The 20,542-nt window shown below is 44.4% G+C and overlaps 1 protein-coding gene across 4 annotated transcripts; it reads left to right on the forward strand.

The window, feature by feature from the left end:
• The first annotated feature begins 441 nt into the window (after positions 1-441).
• On the forward strand, positions 442-20,122 carry ncoa6 (nuclear receptor coactivator 6). 4 transcript variants are annotated; one of them, XM_085782202.1, is made up of 17 exons: positions 442-543; positions 2,409-2,755; positions 3,846-4,001; positions 4,172-4,294; positions 4,503-4,625; positions 5,421-6,239; positions 7,272-7,403; positions 8,396-9,776; positions 9,886-10,004; positions 10,525-11,003; positions 11,754-11,984; positions 12,075-15,123; positions 15,964-16,020; positions 16,143-16,173; positions 16,632-16,673; positions 16,926-17,059; positions 19,726-20,122. In XM_085782202.1, the coding sequence occupies exons 2-17, from the start codon at positions 2,449-2,451 to the stop codon at positions 19,770-19,772; spliced, it is 7,230 nt and encodes a 2,409-aa protein (XP_085638328.1). In that variant the 5' UTR covers positions 442-543; positions 2,409-2,448; the 3' UTR covers positions 19,773-20,122. The 4 variants fall into 4 exon arrangements, with proteins under 4 accessions (XP_085638328.1, XP_085638329.1, XP_085638330.1 ...); XM_085782203.1 differs by having other exon boundaries at positions 4,172-4,279; XM_085782204.1 differs by lacking the exon at positions 16,632-16,673.
• Positions 20,123-20,542: the final 420 nt, after the last annotated feature.

The following is a 20,542-nucleotide window of genomic DNA, read 5'->3' on the forward strand; positions in this document are numbered from 1 at the left end:
ATTCATGATGAAGATTCATGGATAACAGGACTTCCTGATTCAACATGGCCTATTTTAAGTATTTTGTTTTTTATTCATGAACACCTGTGCTTAATCAGTTAGACTTGATTTTAATTTTAGTTGGATCAACTGCTCCAGGGAAGTGCTGAGCAAAAAGGCTTATGGTGAGAAGAACCTTTCTTTTTTTTTTTTTTTTGTCTTTTTCTTCTTTTTTTTCTTTTTTTTTTTTACATAAGTGGAAATATCAAAAACACAACTTCGATGGCCACCATTAGAACATTCACAACTGGGCTTGTTTGTGAAATATTGGCTTTATATTCAATTTTAGTCAAAAAGACCTGTGCTGTAACCAGGCATAGACTGTAAAAGGCTGTAACGCCTTCCTCAATTTGACTCTTAATTTGAAAAACCCAACCGGAAGCAGTGTTTTTCACGTCCGTCGACGTCGTTTGTGACTTGTCTTGCTTGTGATTCATGTTTTTGTTAGCTAATCTGGCTAGCAGATGTCGACCGGTTGAACTAATTTTCAGATGAATATATGTGGTAAGGCTTTTGCTTTTCTCGTGCGTGATTAACTGCCGATGGTATTTAACATGTCAGAGCTAACGGACAGGGAAGCTAACGAGTCGTGGTCCAGTGCGGTCACGATGAATTACCTGCAGTGCTAAGCAACCAAGCTAACGCAGTGCTAACTTACCCAGCTAACGCAGCTAACGGTTGCTAACCGAAGCTTGCGGAGAAGCAGGAACCGCCTTGGCGTTAGTTTTATCCTCTTTTTTTTAACAGTGCAATGTGTGCTAGAGATGTAACTACTGATTTAAATTGTTAGTTGTGACGTTCATACACAGTGACACAGGGGACGGGACATTTGGGGGTTTGCTGTAACGTTACGTATGTTGGACGTTAGCTTACGTTTTGTGCTATAAGGCCCGTTGCTAACTTACTGCTGGGCCGATGTTGTTAACCAACCAAGTTGCCGACAGATTATACTGTGATGCATATACATTGCATATACTCAATTAGTTCAAACTGCACATCAGTTTAGACGTCTCGACCAAAATACAGCCCCCTTTGTTTTCATTTGACACTGTGTCTGTGAGCAGTAAGTTAAGTTTAGCCACGGCTGTCACAGTGATGTCATATACAGTACGTACAGGTGTGCTGTTGTTAACATTTAGCTTTAAAAAACGTCATCCTGTGAACCCAAAAGAGAGAAAGATTTTAAGACCATGTGCTTGAAAGTGATGCAGTGATCAGCTTGTAACTGAAGACTTTAAGCCAGTGGTGTAGTGTAAGTTGTTGCAGTGGGTATACTGCTTTTTAGGTGGGTGGGTGCACTGGTCTGGTCATACCTGTATCAGACAGACCTGGGGTGTCAAACTCATTTTAGTTCAGGGGCTACATTACAGTGCAATTTGATATCTGAATTTGATGGGCCGGACCAGTAAAATAACAGCATAATAACCTAAAAGAGAGAGAGCTATAAACCTTTCCCTTTGTTTTAGTGCAAAGAAGTACATTATTACGATGTTTACATTAAAGAAGCCATCGTTTTACAAAACACAATATGAGCAACTTGAAATTTCTTGAGAAAGATATGTGCAATTTCAACAACATTATGCGTCTTCTGTCTTCTATGTGACTTTCACATTTGACAAATTCATCCTGTGGGCCGGTTTTGGCCTGCAGGCCGCACGTTTGACACCCCTGCCCTGACAAAGACTAGTAAGACAGTTTTGTTGTAGTGGGTATACTGAAATATTAATGCATTTTAGGTGGGTATACTGTGCTGTGCCTGCATATCACATACGGTAGACTACACCACTGCAGATGTAGAAATTAGGGATGTCACGATTATACATTTTCTTGGTACGATTATTGTCAGAGAAATAATCACAGCACTACGATTATCACGATTATTATGCACTAATTAATTTCACAACACTATGAATGTGTAAAATCAAATATAGTCAAAATATAATTACATTACTCACTGTTTACACAAAATATTTCAAGTATCTATTAATGTATGACCAATTCTTAATCCCCAGGGGAAACATTTGAAATATTCAGGTCATAAATTGTCATCTATACCAAATGTTTGCGTTTATTTTAATCGTTTTTTGTTTTGTTTTGCTTTATGTTTTTATTATAAATGACACGCTAACATTTAAATTCCTACCAGTTAAATGTTATGTTAGATAAATGGACCAGTATGTGTGCTTTTACCTTTATTTTTGCGCACATCTGCCAATAAGGTTGTTGTGAATTATTGTGAAAACAAGTAATCGTGACATCCCTAAGTAGAAATTGATGCAGTAACTATATGTTTTCATATAATAGTTGTTTCCTCTAATGGTTTTATGAGCTACATGTGTGATCCTTGTCTCTGATATGTGACATTTCAGCTTAAAACGGTTTAAACGCCACTCCTAATAAGAGGGGAGGATGGCACATCGCCGCACTCCGCCTGAGCTGTCCCAGAGGACCGAGTGCCTGGAAGCAGATAATGATTCGGACAGGGACTCTGGTGTTGGGGACGATGCAGGTGAAGATGCCGACAGTTGTCATGGAAGCGTAGGAACACAAGAAGAAGAGGAGAGAGTCAACGAGCAAGATGATGACATGGAAGAAAATGGCGCGGCGGGAGAAGATTTTACAGTTTTCGTCGCCTTTCAAGGAAATATGGAAGATGAGGACTTCTCACAAAAGCTCGAGACCGTCCTCAGTGGGATACCGAACATGCTCGATATGGGTCAGTCGCTTTTTAAACTCTTATTCATGTTGAAGTAAAGTGCAAACAAATAGGAAATCTCCAATATGAATGACAACTGATTAGCCATTACACCAGTGTTTTTCAACCTTGGGGTCGCCTGAAATGTCTAGTAATTGATTAAAAAAATTACTGATAGAAATATTATTTGAACTAATTATTGTTCTTTTTAAATTTATGATTAAAAAAAACACCACACACAATCTTAAACAACTGTATTCTATACTTTCACTTTCTCGACATTGAATCGAGTTCAGATCAAATGCAGCATATAAAAATAATATCTGAGCTGACGCATGATTGACGGCCGCGATCACATGACTGCACTGCACGTGATCGGGGTCGCCAGAAATTTGTGATGTCAAAATGGGGTCTCGAGCCAAAAAAGGTTGGGAATCACTTAGGGATGTCACGATTATAGATTTTCTTTGTACGATTATTGTCAGAGAAATAATCACGGTATTACGATTATCGCGATTATTACGCATTAATTAATTTCACAACATATGAATGTGTAAAATCAAATACAGTCAAATGTAATTACAAATTTTTACACTAAATAATTTAAGTATCTAATATTCATATGTAACCAATTATTAATCCTCCAGGGGAAGTGTTTTAAATATTCAAATCATTAATTGTCATCTATACCAAATGTTTAAGTTTATTTTAATTGTTTGTTTTTTTATCACAAATGAGACGCTAACATTTAAATTTCTACCATGTTACGTTAAACGGTAAATTGACCAGTATTTCTTACATTTACCTTAACTTTTGTGCACATCTGCCTCTGTGTTTACAAAATAATCTTTTTTGGAAAGTGACGGTATTTAAGAATCTTTATGATTAATTAATTGTGGCGTTTAATACCGCGATTAATTGTGAAAACAAGTAATCGTGACATCCCTAGAATCACTGCGTTACACAAACACTTCTGTTTGCTGTTACACAATCAATCAGTAGTTCTGTATGCCTGCCTGCCCTCCTGTCCTTATACTTCTTCAGTCAGTCAATAGTGTCTCGACTTCTCTCTGTAAACACAACTTGCATCCATTAATTTCCCGTCTTCAAGGCTCTGAGAGGCTACGGCTGCAGCATGTGGAGCCGTGGAACAGCGTGCGGGTTACCTTTAACATTCCTCGGGACGCTGCTGAGCGACTCAGACTGTTGGCCCAGAACAACCAGCAGCAGCTCAGAGACCTGGGGATTCTCTCCGTGCAGATTGAAGGTAACAACACCAACACTCTTCAAACTCATTGTCATTATGAAAAGAGAAAAGAATGAAATAAATAATGTTTGTTTGTTTTTTTTCCATCCGTGGCATTTTAAAAGAAAGGACGCAGTCAGGACCTGACGTAGTAAATGTTAAATATTGACGTTCCTTCTGTTGATATTTAGGGGAGGGGGCCATCAATGTGGCTGTGGGACCAAATAGGGGACAAGAAGTTAGAGTGAATGGACCAATTGGAGCGCCTGGCCAGATGAGAATGGATGTCAATTTTCCAGGTCAGCCTGGTCCAGGTATTGTTCATTGATTTGTTTAACCATGGTTATTGTCGCCCTGTTCAGACAAGTGCTGACGGATCAATCAGTTTTTCATTGTCAAGGTGATGTGAACTTGTACAATAAACATGATGAGTGGTCAATCCGCTTGACAAATATATTAGCTGTTTGCCTGTAAATATCTAATATTTATACTATACATACTATATTCTGATGTTTCCATAAGGAGGGGTAAGGATGGCTAACCCACAGATGGTTCCCCCCGGGCCTGGCATGGCGGGTCAGGCGATGGTACCAGGCAGCAGTGGACAGATGCACCCTCGTGTTCAAAGACCACCTTCACAGTCAGGTTTGGTGCTTTATTTCTCATGCATGGAATGATACATGTATGTTGTAATTTTAACCCTCTATGGTACCATGTTGCCCTCAGGCAGCAACATACCACTTTTTGGCCTGTCACATCTCCACAATTCATCCCATTTAATGCTGTAATACTTAAAAAAAGAGAGGAGACCTTAGAGAACCAATAACAATGCTTTCATTTATCACATGACTTTCAAGAAGCCATTGAAACCCTTTTTTGCAGACTTTTTCAAAGGAAACAGGTTTGCCATTTTGCTCCACTAAAACGGTCTGAAAACATACAGTAACTTCCTGGCCCTTTTTCATCTGGAAAAAAATATATTTACACTAATAGATTAGTAAAGTTTAATTTTTAATAGTTCCATGTAATTTATTTACTTATTAAATAATGGAAACTTGTTAAAATGCACCTGTTGCCCCAAAGCAACAACGTACCATTATAGAAAATTGCAATGTTGCCTTGAGGCGACAGTGGACCATTATGGAATCAATACTGCATTATGAGACTATGGTAGTGTGTGTTTAGGTGTAAATATAATGTTCAAAAACATATAATTCCTCATAATTTAGTTTTTTATCCTTAATAAATTAGATTTTGGATGCAGTAAAGTAAACATCAGGCTATTATGATGATGATGAGGAAGATGAGAATGAGAATGTGGATGAGGATGAGGCCAGTGAAGGTGAAAGTCTACAGAGACTGCTGTTTTTAATACAGTAGATGATGAACCGTAATGGTACAATGTTGCCTACCTGAAAACAGCATCTTCCTCATTCACAGATGTGATGGACTCAATGATGCCAGGTATGTCGGTTCAGCAGCAACAGCAGCTTCAGCATCAACAGGCCGTTCCCCACGGGGCAGGTCCGATGCCTCCTCAGGCTGCCCATCACATGCAGGCGCTGCAGGCTGGGAGGCAGCTCAACCCTGCAGCTCTGCAGCAGCTGCAGCAGCAGCATCACCAGCAGCAACAGGCCCAGCAGCAAGCGCAGCTCTCCCAGCTCGGCCCCAGACCTCCGTTCAACCCAGCAGGTCAGATGGCCCCTGGCTGGAACCAGATGGCCTCTCTCCAGCCACAAGCGGCTCAGGGAGGCCCTGCCTGGAGGAAGCCCCCACCCCAAGCCCAAATGGTTCAGCGCCCACCCTCCCTCGCTACAGTACAGACGCCCAGCCACCCTCCACCTCCCTACCCGTTTGGAAGCCAACAGGCCGGGCAGGTGTTTAACGCCATGGGACAAGCACAGCTGCAGCCACAACAGCAGCAGCCGGGCATGGGTCAGTTTGCCGCCCCCCAGCCTAAAGGCCCGCAGGGTGGTCCCGTTGGTGTCGCAGGACCACCCAGACCTCCTCCACCGCTTCCACAACCTTCTGGACCGCAGGGCAACCTCACTGCCAAGTCCCCTGGTTCCTCCTCCTCTCCGTTTCAGCAGGGTTCACCCGGGACCCCCCCCATGATGGCTCAGAGACCCACAACCCCACAAGGTTTCCCCCAGGCTGTCGGGTCACCGGGCAGGGCAGCTCTCGGCCAACAGGGTAACATGCAACAAGGATTCATGGGAATGCCCCAGCATGGACAGCCTGGGGCCCAGGTTCACCCAGGTAAGTGCCTCTGTTAAAGGACAATTCCAGGCGAATTCAACTCGGGGGTGTATGTTCCTATCATTTTAGGTCTAAAAGAAGGAATCTGAAGATTTTCAGTTTAATTGCTCCTGTTTTGCGGTAGTTGCGTCTGTCCCCGCATCGCCGCGGCAGCAATGAATGGGAGTGGATGTAAGTTCCGCTGTTTAGGCTGTTTACATCCCTCAAAGCCGCAATTTTTTTCCACAGACAGCGTCAGATGGCTTCTCAAACATGCACCGAGAAGTTTATTTACTTCAAGCAAGCCGACATGTTTGTAAAACTAGATCTAATTCAAAGTCTCCCGGAGTCTCGCGCGAGACCCAGTTGCCGTGCGCGGTGTGTTCAGGCGCAGTAGGAGCTACCGTTTGTGTCATAAACACAGGAATATCAACTCTTTACTTACTTCAAGTAAAAAAACTTCTCGGCGCATGTTTGAGTCGCCACCTGACGCTGTCTGTGGAAAAAAATTTACACTTGAAGCAAGTCAAGTGTTGATATTCCTGTGTTTATGACACAAGCGGTAGCTCCTACTGCACCTGAACACACCAGCACTGCAACTGGGTCTCGCGCGAGACTCCGGGAGACTTTGAATTAGATCTAGTTTTACAAACATGTCGGCTTGCTTGAAGTAAATAAACTTCTCGGTGCATGTTTGAGTCGCCATCTGACGCTGTCTGTGGAAAAAAATTGCGGCTTTGAGGGCTGGAAACAGCTTAAACAGTGGAACTTACATCCACTCCCATTCATTGCTGCCGTGGCGACGCGGGGACAGACGCAACTACCGCAAAACAGGAGCGATTAAACTGAAAATCTTCAGATTCCTTCTTTTAGACCTAAAATGATAGGAACATACACCCCCGAGTTGAATTTGCCTGGAATTGTCCTTTAACTAATTCTAGTTAGACTGTAATGCACATTAAAGTGTGCACTTTGGCCATCAATTACTGTTTGTAATCATAAATTCTGCACACTGATGTTTAAAATAACACAATCAATCAATACTGATTTCAGGCATGCAGAAGCGTCCCATGGGCTTTCCAACTCCAAACTTTGTCCAGGGTCAGGTGAGTGCCAGCGCTCCAGGAACGCCTGGTGGAGGAGCTCCTCAGCAGCTACAGAGCAGCCAAGCGATGTCTCACACAGGTAAAATGTCTATAACACTGCAAATATATAGGGATATGTCTTTTAGAGGGATCACACATAACGGAAATGTTATATTCAGTTGTTATATATATTTATTTATTCTTATATTTTGCATATTACACATGCTGTTGGGTAAATTGTGCCATTTCTGCCACACATGGTATAACGTTAGTATATGTAAACACTGTCAGTGACACAAAAACACATCAATATTGTAGAATGGTATGTTAAAGAATTTTTTTTGTTGCTGTTGCAGTGACCTTTAAAAAATATATTTCACTGAGTCAGTGGCCACAGAGTTTACCTCTTTATTGCTTGTTCATAAACTACCTAGATGTCAGTCAGCTCATTTAACATGCCATCACTTCACATTAGGGATGTCACGATTACTTGTTTTCACAATTAATTGTGGTATTAAACGCCACAATTATTTAATTGTAAAGAGTCCTAAATACCGTTACTTTCACAAAAAATTGATGTTGGAACCTTATTGGCAGACGTGCGCAAAAGTAAAGGTAAATGCACAGATACTGGTCCATTTATCTAACGTAACATTTAATTGGTAGGAATTTAAATGTTAGCGTGTCATTTATAATAAAAACATAAAGCAAAACAAAACAAAAAACGATTAAAATAAACGCAAACATTTGGTATAGATGACAATTAATGACCTGAATATTTCAAATGTTTCCCCTGGGGATTAAGAATTGGTCATACATTAATAGATACTTGAAATATTTTGTGTAAACAGTGAGTAATGTAATTATATTTTGACAATATTTGATTTTACACATTCATAGTGTTGTGAAATTAATTAGCCTAATGCATAATAATCGTGATAATCGTAGTACCGTGATTATTTCTCTGACAATAATCGTACCAAGAAAATGTATAATCGTGACATCCCTACTTCACATGAATTTAACAAACATCATTTCTTAATACCTGCTTTCAGTAATTTTTTTGAATGTTTTGCCTCTTTATTTTATCAGGACCCCAGCCATCAGCTTCCACACCAAACTCAATGCAGGGTCCACCACATGCCCAACCCAATGTTATGGCTGTACAAAGTAGCATGGCAGGTCCGCCCCCTGGTACAACCACTGGGCCTAGTATGGTCCAGCAGCAGCCTGGCCTCCAGACCCAGATGATGGGCCTCCAGCATCAGGCCCAGCCTGTGTCCTCCTCCCCCAGCCAGATGGTTCAAAGCCAGGGTGGAGGTCAGACCGTCCTTTCACGGCCCCTCAGTCAAGGGCAGAGAGGAGGAATGACCCCACCCAAGCAGATGATGCCTCAGCAAGGCCAGGGGGTGATGCATGGGCAGGGTCAGATGGTTGGAGGTCAAGGGCACCAGGCCATGCTCCTACAGCAGCAGCAGCAACAACAACAACAACAACAACAGCAACAGCAACAAAACTCTATGATGGAGCAAATGGTTGCCAATCAGATGCAAGGCAACAAGCAGGCGTTTGGGGGCAAGATTCCAGCTGGGGTAATGCCCGGCCAGATGATGCGTGGCCCCTCTCCTAATGTCCCAGGTAACATGGCTCAGTTCCAGGGCCAAGTTGGCCCACAGCAGATGACTCCACAGCAGCAGCAGCAGATGGCTCAGCTCCAACAGCAGCAGTTACAACAACAGCAGCAGCAGCAGCAGCATCAGCTTCAACAGCAGCAGCTTCAGCAGCAGCAGCAGCAACAACAACAACAACAACAGCATCAGCAGCAAATGAACCAACAACAGCCCCAACAGGTTCCCATTGCTGGCAATCCTAATCAGGCTATGGCCATGCATGGGCAACAGATGAGACTTCCTGCTGGTCACCCTCTTATCCAACAGCAGTTACAGCAGCAGCAGCTACAGCAGCAACAGAAACAACAGCAACAAGCGATGTTGCAGCAGCAGCAGCAACAACAGCAACAACAACAGCAACAACAACAACAACAACAGGCAATTCAGCAGCACCCACATCCCCTGGGAGATCCCAATAGTGGGACCGGGGACTTGGGGGTCCAACAAATGGTCCCGGATATGCAGGCGCAGCAGCAAGGGATGATGGGGGGGCCGCAACACATGCAGATGGGAAACGGCCATTTTGCAGGTCATGGCATGAACTTTAACTCGCAGTTCCCAGGCCAGATGGCAATGGGAGCTGCCTGCGGACAGCCAGGTGGCTTTCCTGTCAGCAAGGACGTTACACTGACCAGCCCACTGTTGGTCAATTTGCTGCAGAGTGATATCTCAGCCAGCCAGTTTGGACCAGGTGGGAAACAAGGAGCGGGCGGAGGAAATCAGGCCAAGCCCAAAAAGAAGAAACCAGCGCGAAAGAAGAAGGCCAAAGACGGAGAGGGACAACAGCAAGTAGAGGGACTTGGGTAATAATTTGAATTTATTACAGTTAAGCTTTTGCAATGACACATAATTGTAAGTTTTTTTTTGTGTTGAATTAATTCTTTGCTTCATCCATTTGTTCTTTATTTCCAGTGGTCTTGATGTAGCTGCTGGCATGGAGGATGGTGAACTGCCAAATCTGGGTGGTGAACAGAATTTAGGCTTAGACAACTCTGGCCCAAAACTCCCGGATTTTGCCAACAGGCCAGCAGGTAAGTGACATGGATTTAATACTGTACATTTCTGTTAATTGTTTCTGATTTGTCAGACACTAATTCCTCATTTGTTTGAAGGGACAACGAGGAGTTTTGGAAAAGCGAAGCGTTTTCACACTACATTTAGGAGCTTCCGCGCGCACCGTGAAATTCTTTGACCGGCGCAAGACAGACTCATGTTTTCATTCATCAATAATTAAAGTCAGAGGTTCAAAGACGTTCAGTTACCGACGTAGTTCCGACCATAAACGGCGATTTGGCTGCGTTATTCTCATTAAGGAAACGCTGGTCGGCTCGACCAGCATTTCCGCCACCACTAATAATAACAAAATAACGATAGAGACATAACGATATATTTATCGAAAATGGGCCCATTAACAAGTGTGGGTAGCGGAGATTCATCCACATTAACGTGAGACTTTTTTATAACCGAATAGAAACTCCTCGTTGTCCCTTTAAACCTCCTATTATTCCTTACTTTTTCAATATCTGAACCTGTGTTGGTCTACACCTCTAGGCTTTCCTGGTCAACCTGGAGACCAGAGAGTATTACAGCAGGTGCCCATGCAGTTTATGCAGCAGCAACAACAGCAGCAGCAGCAACAACAGCAGCAGCAGCAGCAGCAGCAACAGCAACAACAACAACAACAACAACAACAGCAACAAATCCAACACATGCAGCAGCAGCAGCAGATACAACAACAGCAAATGCAGCAGCAGCAGCAGCAACAAATGCAACAACAAATGCAACAACAGCAAATACAGCAACAGCAGCAGCAACAGTTGCAGCAACAACAACAGATGCAGCAGCAGCAGCAGCAGATGCAACAGATGCAGCAGATGCAGGGTCTCCAGAACGCTCAAGGGCAGCAGGGGATGACCGGGCCACAGACCCCGGGTCAGGGCCAACCCCAGATGCACCCTCATCAGCTGCAGCAGCAGCAGCAGCAGCAGCAGCAGCAGCAGCAACAGACTCAACAGCCACACCTGCAACAGGTATAATCATAGTTATTGTGTTTATTTTTTAGGGCTGGGTATCGTTTAAAAATTTTCGATACCAGTACCGATACCAGTACCCTTAACACGATACCGATACCAATTGAGTACTTCATTCGATACTTTTTTCAACTTCATTAGATACTAATCATGTGAAAAGAAAGCAATCGGTTACATGAATGTCACCACTCCTCCCCATTCAAAAGATTTTTTTTACTAGGGATGGGCAATGAATAGTCCTTCAATAAAATAAAAAATAAAAAAATCAAATAGTTTATGAGACAATCATCTTGTATGAAAAAATGTAAATGTTTCCTTTTCACTGGCGCAGAAACATGGAAAGACTCCACCAGAGAGTTCTGTGTGAAAGTCTGTCAAATAAAAAACTAATGAAACTGAGGTGCAGCTCAAACTCTGCACGGTGCGGATTCTGATTAGAAGCGGCCGGAAAATATTGATGTAATAGTAGTTTACACTGGGAGAGGAGACTTCCTGGTTTAGATGAGCGGCTCATTACGTAACGAGGGCTTCATTGAATGGTACCGCTGTGATCAGAAGCAGTAACGATGAGTCTCACTGTCCGCAATTTCATTTTTAAATGACAGGCAGCTGTTCAGTCGGTGATTTTGATACTGGGTTGTTTCCGAGTACCGATACCCAGCCCTATTATTTATAGTATTGACAGTTGCTAATATCAACAGAATGTTTGATTGGTTGTTTATTCACCTTTAATCTTTGTTTTAAATTTAGCAACAACAGCAGATGATGATGATGCTGAAGATGCAGCAGGAGCAGGCAAAAAATCGCATGTCCTTACCACCAGGAGGCCAGCTCCCCCCTCGGGGCATGGGCAATCCCCCCGAGGTGCAGAGGCTCCCTGTCTCACAACAAGGCAATATGCCCGTAATGATCAGTCTTCAAGGACACATACCACCGTCGCCCGACAAGGCCAGAGGGATGCCCCTGATGGTGAATCCACAGGTCAGGGCCAAGTGCTGTGGCAGTGTAAGACATCTCATTATCTGAATTTTGGTTGATTAAACACAATGTGTATTTGTTCTCTTTTTCTAGATTGCAGGCACCCCACGGAGAATGTCCCATCCTGAAGTCGGACAGGGTCCCCAAGGCACTGGGTCTGAAGAGGCCATTGCAGGAGCCCATCCCAAGCAGGAGAGACCTGGTGGCCCAGAAATGGGGGTGCAGCCAGGAAATGGGGCCCAGCAGATGATGCCCAGTCAGGGCTCCAACACTCACATGATGAAGCCAGGCCCCGGTCCATCACCGATGCCCCCGCACACTGGAGCCAGTCCCCAGCAACAGTTACCCACTCAGCCTCAGCAAGGAGGGCCTATGGCCGGCCTTCACTTCCCCAACGTCCCCACAACGTCACAGAGCTCCAGGCCGAAAACCCCCAACAGAGCTAGCCCAAGGCCGTACCACCATCCCCTCACTCCTACTAATCGCCCACCTAGTACTGAGCCTTCAGAAATCAACCTCTCACCTGAGAGGCTAAATGCTTCAATTGCAGGACTGTTTCCTCCCAAAATCAACATTCCTCTGCCTCCCAGGCAACCAAACCTGAACAGGGGATTCGATCAGCAAGGTCTTAACCCAACAACTCTGAAAGCCATCGGACAGGCGCCTCCGGGCTTAACTCTATCAGGCAACAATAACAATGGCAGTGCAGGTGTAAATAACACTAACAACAATCAACAGCCTTTCTCCACAGGCACTGGAGCAGGAGGTGCAGGTTCTAAGCAGGACAAGCAGCCTGGAGGGCAGGGCAAGAGGGCAAGCCCCAGCAATAGTCGGAGGTCAAGTCCAGCCTCTAGCCGCAAGTCAGCCACCCCAAGTCCAGGAAGACAGAAGGGGGCAAAAATGGCCATCACGTGCCCTCCACACCAGCAGCAGCAGCAGCTGGTTAACCCTCAGGGGCAAACCATGATGCTAAGCCCTACCTCAGTACCACCAAGTCCAGTATCTATGCCTTCGCAAGTGAGTGTGGGCATGGAGGCACAACAGACTCAGAGCCCTTTCCATGGCATACAAGGTAACCCTGCAGAGGGACTTAGGGAAAGCCAGGGAATGATGACACCAGAGCAGCGTCAGATGTCTCAGCCTCAGCCCCAACCACAGCCTTTGAGGGAGTTGTCGGCCCCGAGAATGGCAAGTCCTCGTTTCCCTCTGCAGCATCAGCAGCCTAAGCCGGACTTGGAACAGCAGAGTGGTACAATCGATAGGCAAACAATGCATGTGGCACCTATGCAGGACTCTGAGGTATCACTTGCTCTCAGGGCAGCTCCAACCTCCCTCAACCAGTTACTGGATAACACAGGGCTCCCAAACATGCCCCGACCCTTACCTCCTAAGGATATCATGGGAAAAGACAGTCCCAAGTCAGCTTCGGATCAGGATAGACCACTCAACAGTAATTCCCACAATACAGATGTTTCCGCACCTGTTTCAACTACTGCCACTGCACATGAATCAGAAGCTAAACCCAGACCTGCTGTCCCAGTCCCTACGAGCAGTCCCAACTCGCTGCCTGCTTCAGTTGCCAGCTCACACCCTAGCACTGTTGGGAATGCCAATACCACCCCCAGCCTAACTCAAAACCCCATCCCTAGTCATGCTGGCATTCCCACTCCAAATATAAACACAATAACTACTCCCAACACCCTCAGTACTAACACCAACACCACCCTGAGTGTCGCCCCTAACCCGGTGACTTCTGGTCAGAGCAGCTCTGCCTCAGCTGTTAGCACCAGTTCTATCTCCAGCTCTGCTATAAACCAAGCCACTTCAGCTCTTAAGCCCAACCCTGGTGCTAAACCTGTGACAAGTGTTCACTCAGTCATACAGATCCCTGCCTCCTCTAGCACAATTTCCCCCAATCAGATCACTGTGTTTGTCACATCTAACCCCATCACCTCTGCCCCCACTGCCCAGGCACCCACATCCATGGTCTCCACCATGGTGGCTGTCCCTAACAAGAACATTAGACCTCAGGACATCCGGCAGCAGACCCCTGTCCCCCGCCCTTCTCAGTACATTGCCACTACCCCTGTATTTATCAACCCAATTTTCCAGGTCCCAGGTGCACCTGTGGCTCCCAACACCACAGTGGTATCACAGCCAATGACTATCCAAGTGTCCACTACAAACATCCAACTCTCTCCTGCCCCAGTCTCCACCCAGGCCTCGGGGGCTATCATGACCAGTGCTCTGGCCCCCAGAAGTGCAGTTGGACAGGTCCAGATTGCTACTTCTGTGTCTTCATCAGCCCCGCTCGGTGCACTCACAGCTCCTCAGCAGATTAGCAGCTCGGTCGTTCAGAAAACAGAAAACCCGGGTGACACGATGCCTGCTCAGAAAGCCAGTCCTCCTGTCCAGCAGCCATCTCCCCATCCAAGCCCGTCGGCATCATCTCCCTTTCAACCACCTCTAGCGTCTCCACCGCACTGCTCTAGCCCTGGGGTCGCTAACACCGTACGTAAGACGACCATGTCTCCATCTCCCACTGGCCAAGTGAAAAGTAAACCTACACCGGTTGCTGTGGCCGTTTCCGTTTCACCCGACCCACAGTTGAGTCCCGTGAAAAGGCCGACGGAGAGCCCAACTGCGGCGGCGGCGCCACCACAGGCCTTCCATCCTCCCGCTAGTCCTGCCGTACAGATTGAAGCACCAGCTCCTCATCCAACTGCTGTTGCTCCAAGCAACATTACTCCACCTGCTGTGTCTTCTCCAGTCCCAGTTCCTGCTCAAGTCGCTGTTTCTACTCAGATTGTTACCCAGGCTCCAGTTTCTGCCCCCGCTGCAGTGTCGAGCCCGGCCCAGGCCGTCTCTACTCAAGCTGCTATCGTCACTGTAGTTGGTGCTGCTACTACAGACGTCACCTCAGCTACCGCCGTGCTCTCGACGGTCGCTCCTACACAAAGTCCTGTACCGTCCATTGTTCCAATTGTTGCTGCACCTGGACCAGCGCAGGAGGTCCCCCCCGCCACATCCTCTCCAGTCGCAAACCCCAGCGTAGTTCCACCAGTTCAGTCCGACACCCCAGCGATGGAGCCACCCATGCCGCCAGCTGCAGCACCGCATGAAACCACTCAGAGCACGCCAGGTAAAACACGTAGCAATGAGTGTGCAAATACAGTACAGGTCAAAAGTTTGGACACACTCGATGCATTTCCTTTATTTTCATGACTATTTACATTGTAGATTCTCACTGAAATTCCACTAATGAACCCTGACAAGGCTGTCAACCTGTGAAGTGAAAACCATTTTCAGGTCAGGTTCACCTCTTGAAGCTCATCAAGAGAATGCCAAGAGAGTGCAAAACAGTAATCAGAGCAAAGGGGGGCTACTTTGAAGAAACTAGAATTGGTGGGGGCAGAGGTAGAGGAGGAGGAGGAGGAAGAAGAAAAGAAGAAAGAGAAGACAAAGAAGAAAAGACGTGTTTTCAGTTATTTCACACTTTTTTGTTAATTCCACATGTGTTCATTCATAGTTTTGGTGCCTTCAGTGAGAATAAAGGAAACACATTGAATGAGAAGGTGTGTCCAAACTTTTGGCCTGTACTGTATGTGCATGTGTCAGGTTAACAGGATGAGACTCATATTCTGATGAATACTCTTTGTCAGGTCAAACTGATGACCACACATAACCTGTCACTGCTGCAGTAAAGGGTTAGTTATTATTACATCATGTCATAGAAACACATTATGCAGCATCAAGTGCCGTGTAACCTGACGTATCAAGCTTTCTTGGGTTTGAACAGTTTGCAGAGGTAATCTTGTCTGCTTCTTGTTTTTAAAAGGAAAACTATTGGTAGGTGATAGGCTTAGAAAATAATTCAGTTCTTTTATTTTGAACTTGTAATTATCTTTCTCAGTATTTCTCCGTAATAATTTGCTTTACTTATTCAAATGTGCCAGTGTAAATATTTGATATTCATCCCCAGCACCTGTTCAACAAGAAGTCCCACAGTCTCAGGAACCTGTTGCCAGCGAGAAGACGGGTAAGCCCCCATTTTGTTTTGTTTTTTAAGAAGTTATCAGAAATGCTTGTCAATTCCATTTGATTTTACATGATTCATATAAGTGGCATAAAAATAAATGTGGTCTGTCCTGTCCTTTGCAGGTGAAGAGGTCTCGACAGGTTCTGAGCAGGGGTGAGAGTCCTCTTGTATTCTTCAAATTGCTTTGGTGTTGATTAGCTGTGTAATGTTCAATGTACTGGGGTTTGTTAAGGTGTCCCGTGCTATTGCTCTCTGAAAAGTTGGCCTAGCCTTCAAAGCCCGTGTTCTTGAAGGAGAAATGCTTAGACATTTCTAACTCTACTGAAACTCAGGGAGTTCATTTGGTTGGCCAAGCGGGTGAAAACAATGAGCCACGTGGCACTCAGCACTTGGTATGTATGATTAGCATGCAATAATAATATAACTATACAAATGCATGTCAGAAGTTAAAATAAAGAACAGCCCATCACAAAGACAGCTGTACTACTTCTCTGACCATCATAGCCACATCTTTTCCTGGGGGATTGTCATACATATATGGTTGGGGAAGTGAAGCCATGTTTGTTCAGCACAGTTTATAGTTTACCGCTGTTTTTCCACTTCTATCACAGATGGGCAAAGAAAAGAAAGACGCCCATCAACTTAGTCCCAAGGTATGTATTTTAACATGTTTGCGCTGCAAAGACACAAGCAGTGATCATGTCGACGTAGTGGATGCTGTCGGGATGAAGACGGACAGTATCTGTGGTAGACGAGGAAAAACAGCAGTCCTGAGTGGTATTATATCTTTCTCTGAGTAGAGCAGAGTTAACTCAACACCCCTGCACGTTAAATAACACACACACCCCTTGTGTTGTCCTCTCCCCTCCTTGTCGTCTGTTGTTTTTCTGTCTGGTCCTCCCCAGGGCTGCTGTGGAGAAGCCCAAGGGACCGAGCAGACGCAGCTCCCGGGCAGAGAAGGAGGTGGAGGAGGAGCCAGTAGCAGACAGCGGCGTTAGGAAGAGATCGGCCAGGCCAGGCACCAGTGCTGCTGTCAAAGGTAAACACACACACACACACATATAAGCAGCCTGGAAATACACAACAACATCCCTCACCTCACTGCACCAAAGCTACAAGTTATGTTCATAATAATAGCAGTGTGTTTAAAAAAGGTGAGTAAACCTCAAAATTCTTCAAATAAATTGTATTTTAAAGCAGAAGTAAGCGATCCGGTCGTTTTGGCTAATGCTGCGTTCCAGGCAGGCTTTTGAAACCGTAAATTACAGCTTCAAGTCAGGACTTACGACTTTGTAGCGTTCCAGGCAACCCACTCGTGTTTCTCCGACCTGTTTTACCTGTGAAAGTCACTATAACGGCCACTCGTAACTTCTGACCCGTGAACTCGTACCAGATCGAACTGGTACGACTTCACAGGTCGGAAAAACACGAGTTATGAGTTGCCTTGAACGCACCATAACAGTCCTCGTCCCTACGTCACCACATTCAGGCGTCCCTTGGCTGCACACACAGCCCTGCATGCCGTTCTCTCTCCTCATTGGATAAAACTTGTAGGATATGATAAAAGTTTTCTCCTGGGCTCAGAGCAGAGCAGAGTGACTGACAGACCCGTGTTTCAGACCAAACACTCTATAGAAGTGATTGCTGTCGGAAGATACAACTATTTAAGACTTACATTAACACAAATATATCACTTACTTCTGCTTTAAGGAACACAACTGCATTGGGGACACTGCACATTCTATTTCAAACCAAGAAAATTGGAAAAAGTAATTTAATTTGATAATATTTTACAGAAAGTCAAGAAATATAATGTTCAAAAAAATAGCAGTGTTGACATCTTTTTTTTACATGCTTGCTGGTGTGTTTGGGGTCATTGTCTTGTTTGGCCATGATCCCCGGTATGCGATAAATAGGACCAACACCATAGTACGAGAAACATCCCCATATCATGATGCTTGCACCACCATGCTTGTGGGGGGGGGGGGTGGGGGTCTTCACTGTGTAGCTACTGTGGCTTGAATTCAGTGTTTGCAGGACGTCTGACAAACTGTCTGTGGCCCTTAGACCCAAAAAGAACGATCTTACTCTCATCAGTCCACAAAATATTACGCCATTTCTTTTCAGGCCAGTCAATGTGTTATTTGGCAAATTGTAACCGCTTCATTACATGTATTTTTTTTAACAATGGGACTTTGCGGGGGCTTCTTGGTGGTAGCTTGGCTTCACATAGACGTCGTCTGATTGTTACAGTACTCACAGGCAATCTTAGATCTCCTTTGATCCTCCTGGAGCTGATCATTAGTTGCGTTTCCATCCACCTTTTTTTATTCGCATTTTCAAAAATTGCGAATAAATACTTGAATGGAAACGCCAGAAATTCGAATAAAGGCAGTAAATGCGCATAAAAGTTTCTACGCTTGGAGGGGGGGGATTTGTCAGCGTATCGATTAAAGGAAATGCAAGTTTTTGTGATGGAAACAGATGATGCGAATTGAGGCAGAGTTTGTGGGTGAAGCTGCTGGACTTCACCCAGCGACGCCCCGGTGTCCCAGCTCTCCTCTCTGCACCCCGCGACCCAAACGCGCTCCGTAACCCATAATCTTTTGTTTATGGCGGTTAAGACTACACAAACACACGCCGTAACATCGTTTTGTAAGTTATCCACCGCTACATTTATTGATTTTTCACCGGCTTCGTATGTAAACAGATGCACATGGGCGAGAGGAGCGGAACCAAAACAGCGGAAAAGCGAGTGGACTGTCACAGTTCCTACTGTCTTTCTGTGTAAATATCTCATGTTACAACATGAAAACCTGCAGCTTATATTCAAGTGCGGCCTATATATGTATTTTCTTTTAAAATTTAGCTGGTGCGGCTTATACAGGTGCGTCTATAGTCCGGAAAGTACGTAAATTGTCCATGATGTTGAGTGTCAGCTGAGTGTCAACTGTTGGATACATTCACGCTCTCTTATGACGTAATCTCACGGTGCACCACTCCTCCTCTCCCAATAATCGCAAAACAATAATGAATGGAAACGGTCATAAATTCGCATTTGCTTTTTGCACATTTTCACAAAATCCGCTTTTAAATTCGATACGACTTGGATGGAAACCCAACTAGTGGCTGAGCCTTTGCCATTTTGGTTATTCTCCGATCCCTTCGAATAGTCGTTTTTCTTTTTCTTCCTCGCCTTTCTGGTTTTGGCTGCCATTTTAAAGCGTTTGATATCATTTTAGCTGAACAACAGCCTATCATTTTCTGCACTTCTTTATAGGTTTTCCCCTCTTTTATGAATTTCTTAATCAAAGAATGCTCTTCTTCTTAACAGGGTCTTGAACAACCCATTTTACTCTGTTTTTCGAGGACAAATGCACAGCCAGCATATGCAGCATCAGTTGCCTTGATCCTTGAATAAGGGCCACCTGTTTAACACCTTTTTTTTTTGCACATAATCAATGACCTCTATTTTTTTTAACACGCCCCTTTCAGTAAATGATTCAGTTTCACAGAATCAGCAGCCTGTTGGGTCTGTTGGTTTTCTATACCTTTACTAAACCTTCTAGAAAAAGTTGAAATTCTAACAAAATCAGTGCTTTATCTTGCTAGTGATGTTGGACTGCTATTATTTTGAACACAACTGTATATACAGGATATTAATACCCTTTTCCCTAATGCACTTTTATGTGATTTTTAAAACAGAAACTGGAGCGAGCCCCACCCAAGCCAAACGAAGGAAGTCTAAATAGGCAGAACAGCAGTTGTTGAAACCTGTGAACTGTACTGTACTGTACTGTAAATGTTTTTTGTTTTTTCGCTGTGAATCATTTGATATCGGTTTCTCTGTCCCAATTATGAATTTTCATTGGAGGAGGAAACCATGTACAGATTGTTTCAAAAAGAAATATGATCTTGTTTTGTCCATGCTATAATGTGAGATTGTAGTTAGAATGTGTGCATACAGTATGTGTTTGTGTGAATGTGCTTTTTATATTAAATGCTGGATTAATCATATGAAGACTGATAATGGAGCTTGTCATGATTGTATAATTATGTTGTAAAACTGAATTAAATTTTCTACTGCTTTTGTTCCGTGAAACTGGGTAATATTATTGATGTATTTTCGGCCCTGTATTAAACACCTAGATTACTTAGTGGAGGGTAATGTAAATAATCAGGTCTCCTCTCCCTTTAGATAAAGAGGAATTGAAGTACCGACAGCACTTGATGCTCAGAAATGCAGGTATGAGGTTATGAGGGGAAACAGTGAAACTAACTTTTAAGGACCCAGCCATAAGGAGCGCTTAGTAAGACGCCTGAAATTCAGTTTGATTTAGTTAGATCCCACAATACAGGTGGTTTCGCATTTGAAAACACAGAAATAGTTCTGGCTCATACTCACAGAAAACATTCCCGCAGAAATGTCATACAAAAAAAATTAATTTTGGCAGCTAAAGGGGGGTAGCAGTTGACAAATCCTTGTTTTAAGTGAACACAACTTGCTGCTACTGTATTGATA

Source organism: Trachurus japonicus, chromosome 7 (assembly GCF_045865225.1).
Source record: "Trachurus japonicus isolate A0001 chromosome 7, Traja_1.0".
Classification (NCBI taxonomy): domain Eukaryota; kingdom Metazoa; phylum Chordata; class Actinopteri; order Carangiformes; family Carangidae; genus Trachurus; species Trachurus japonicus.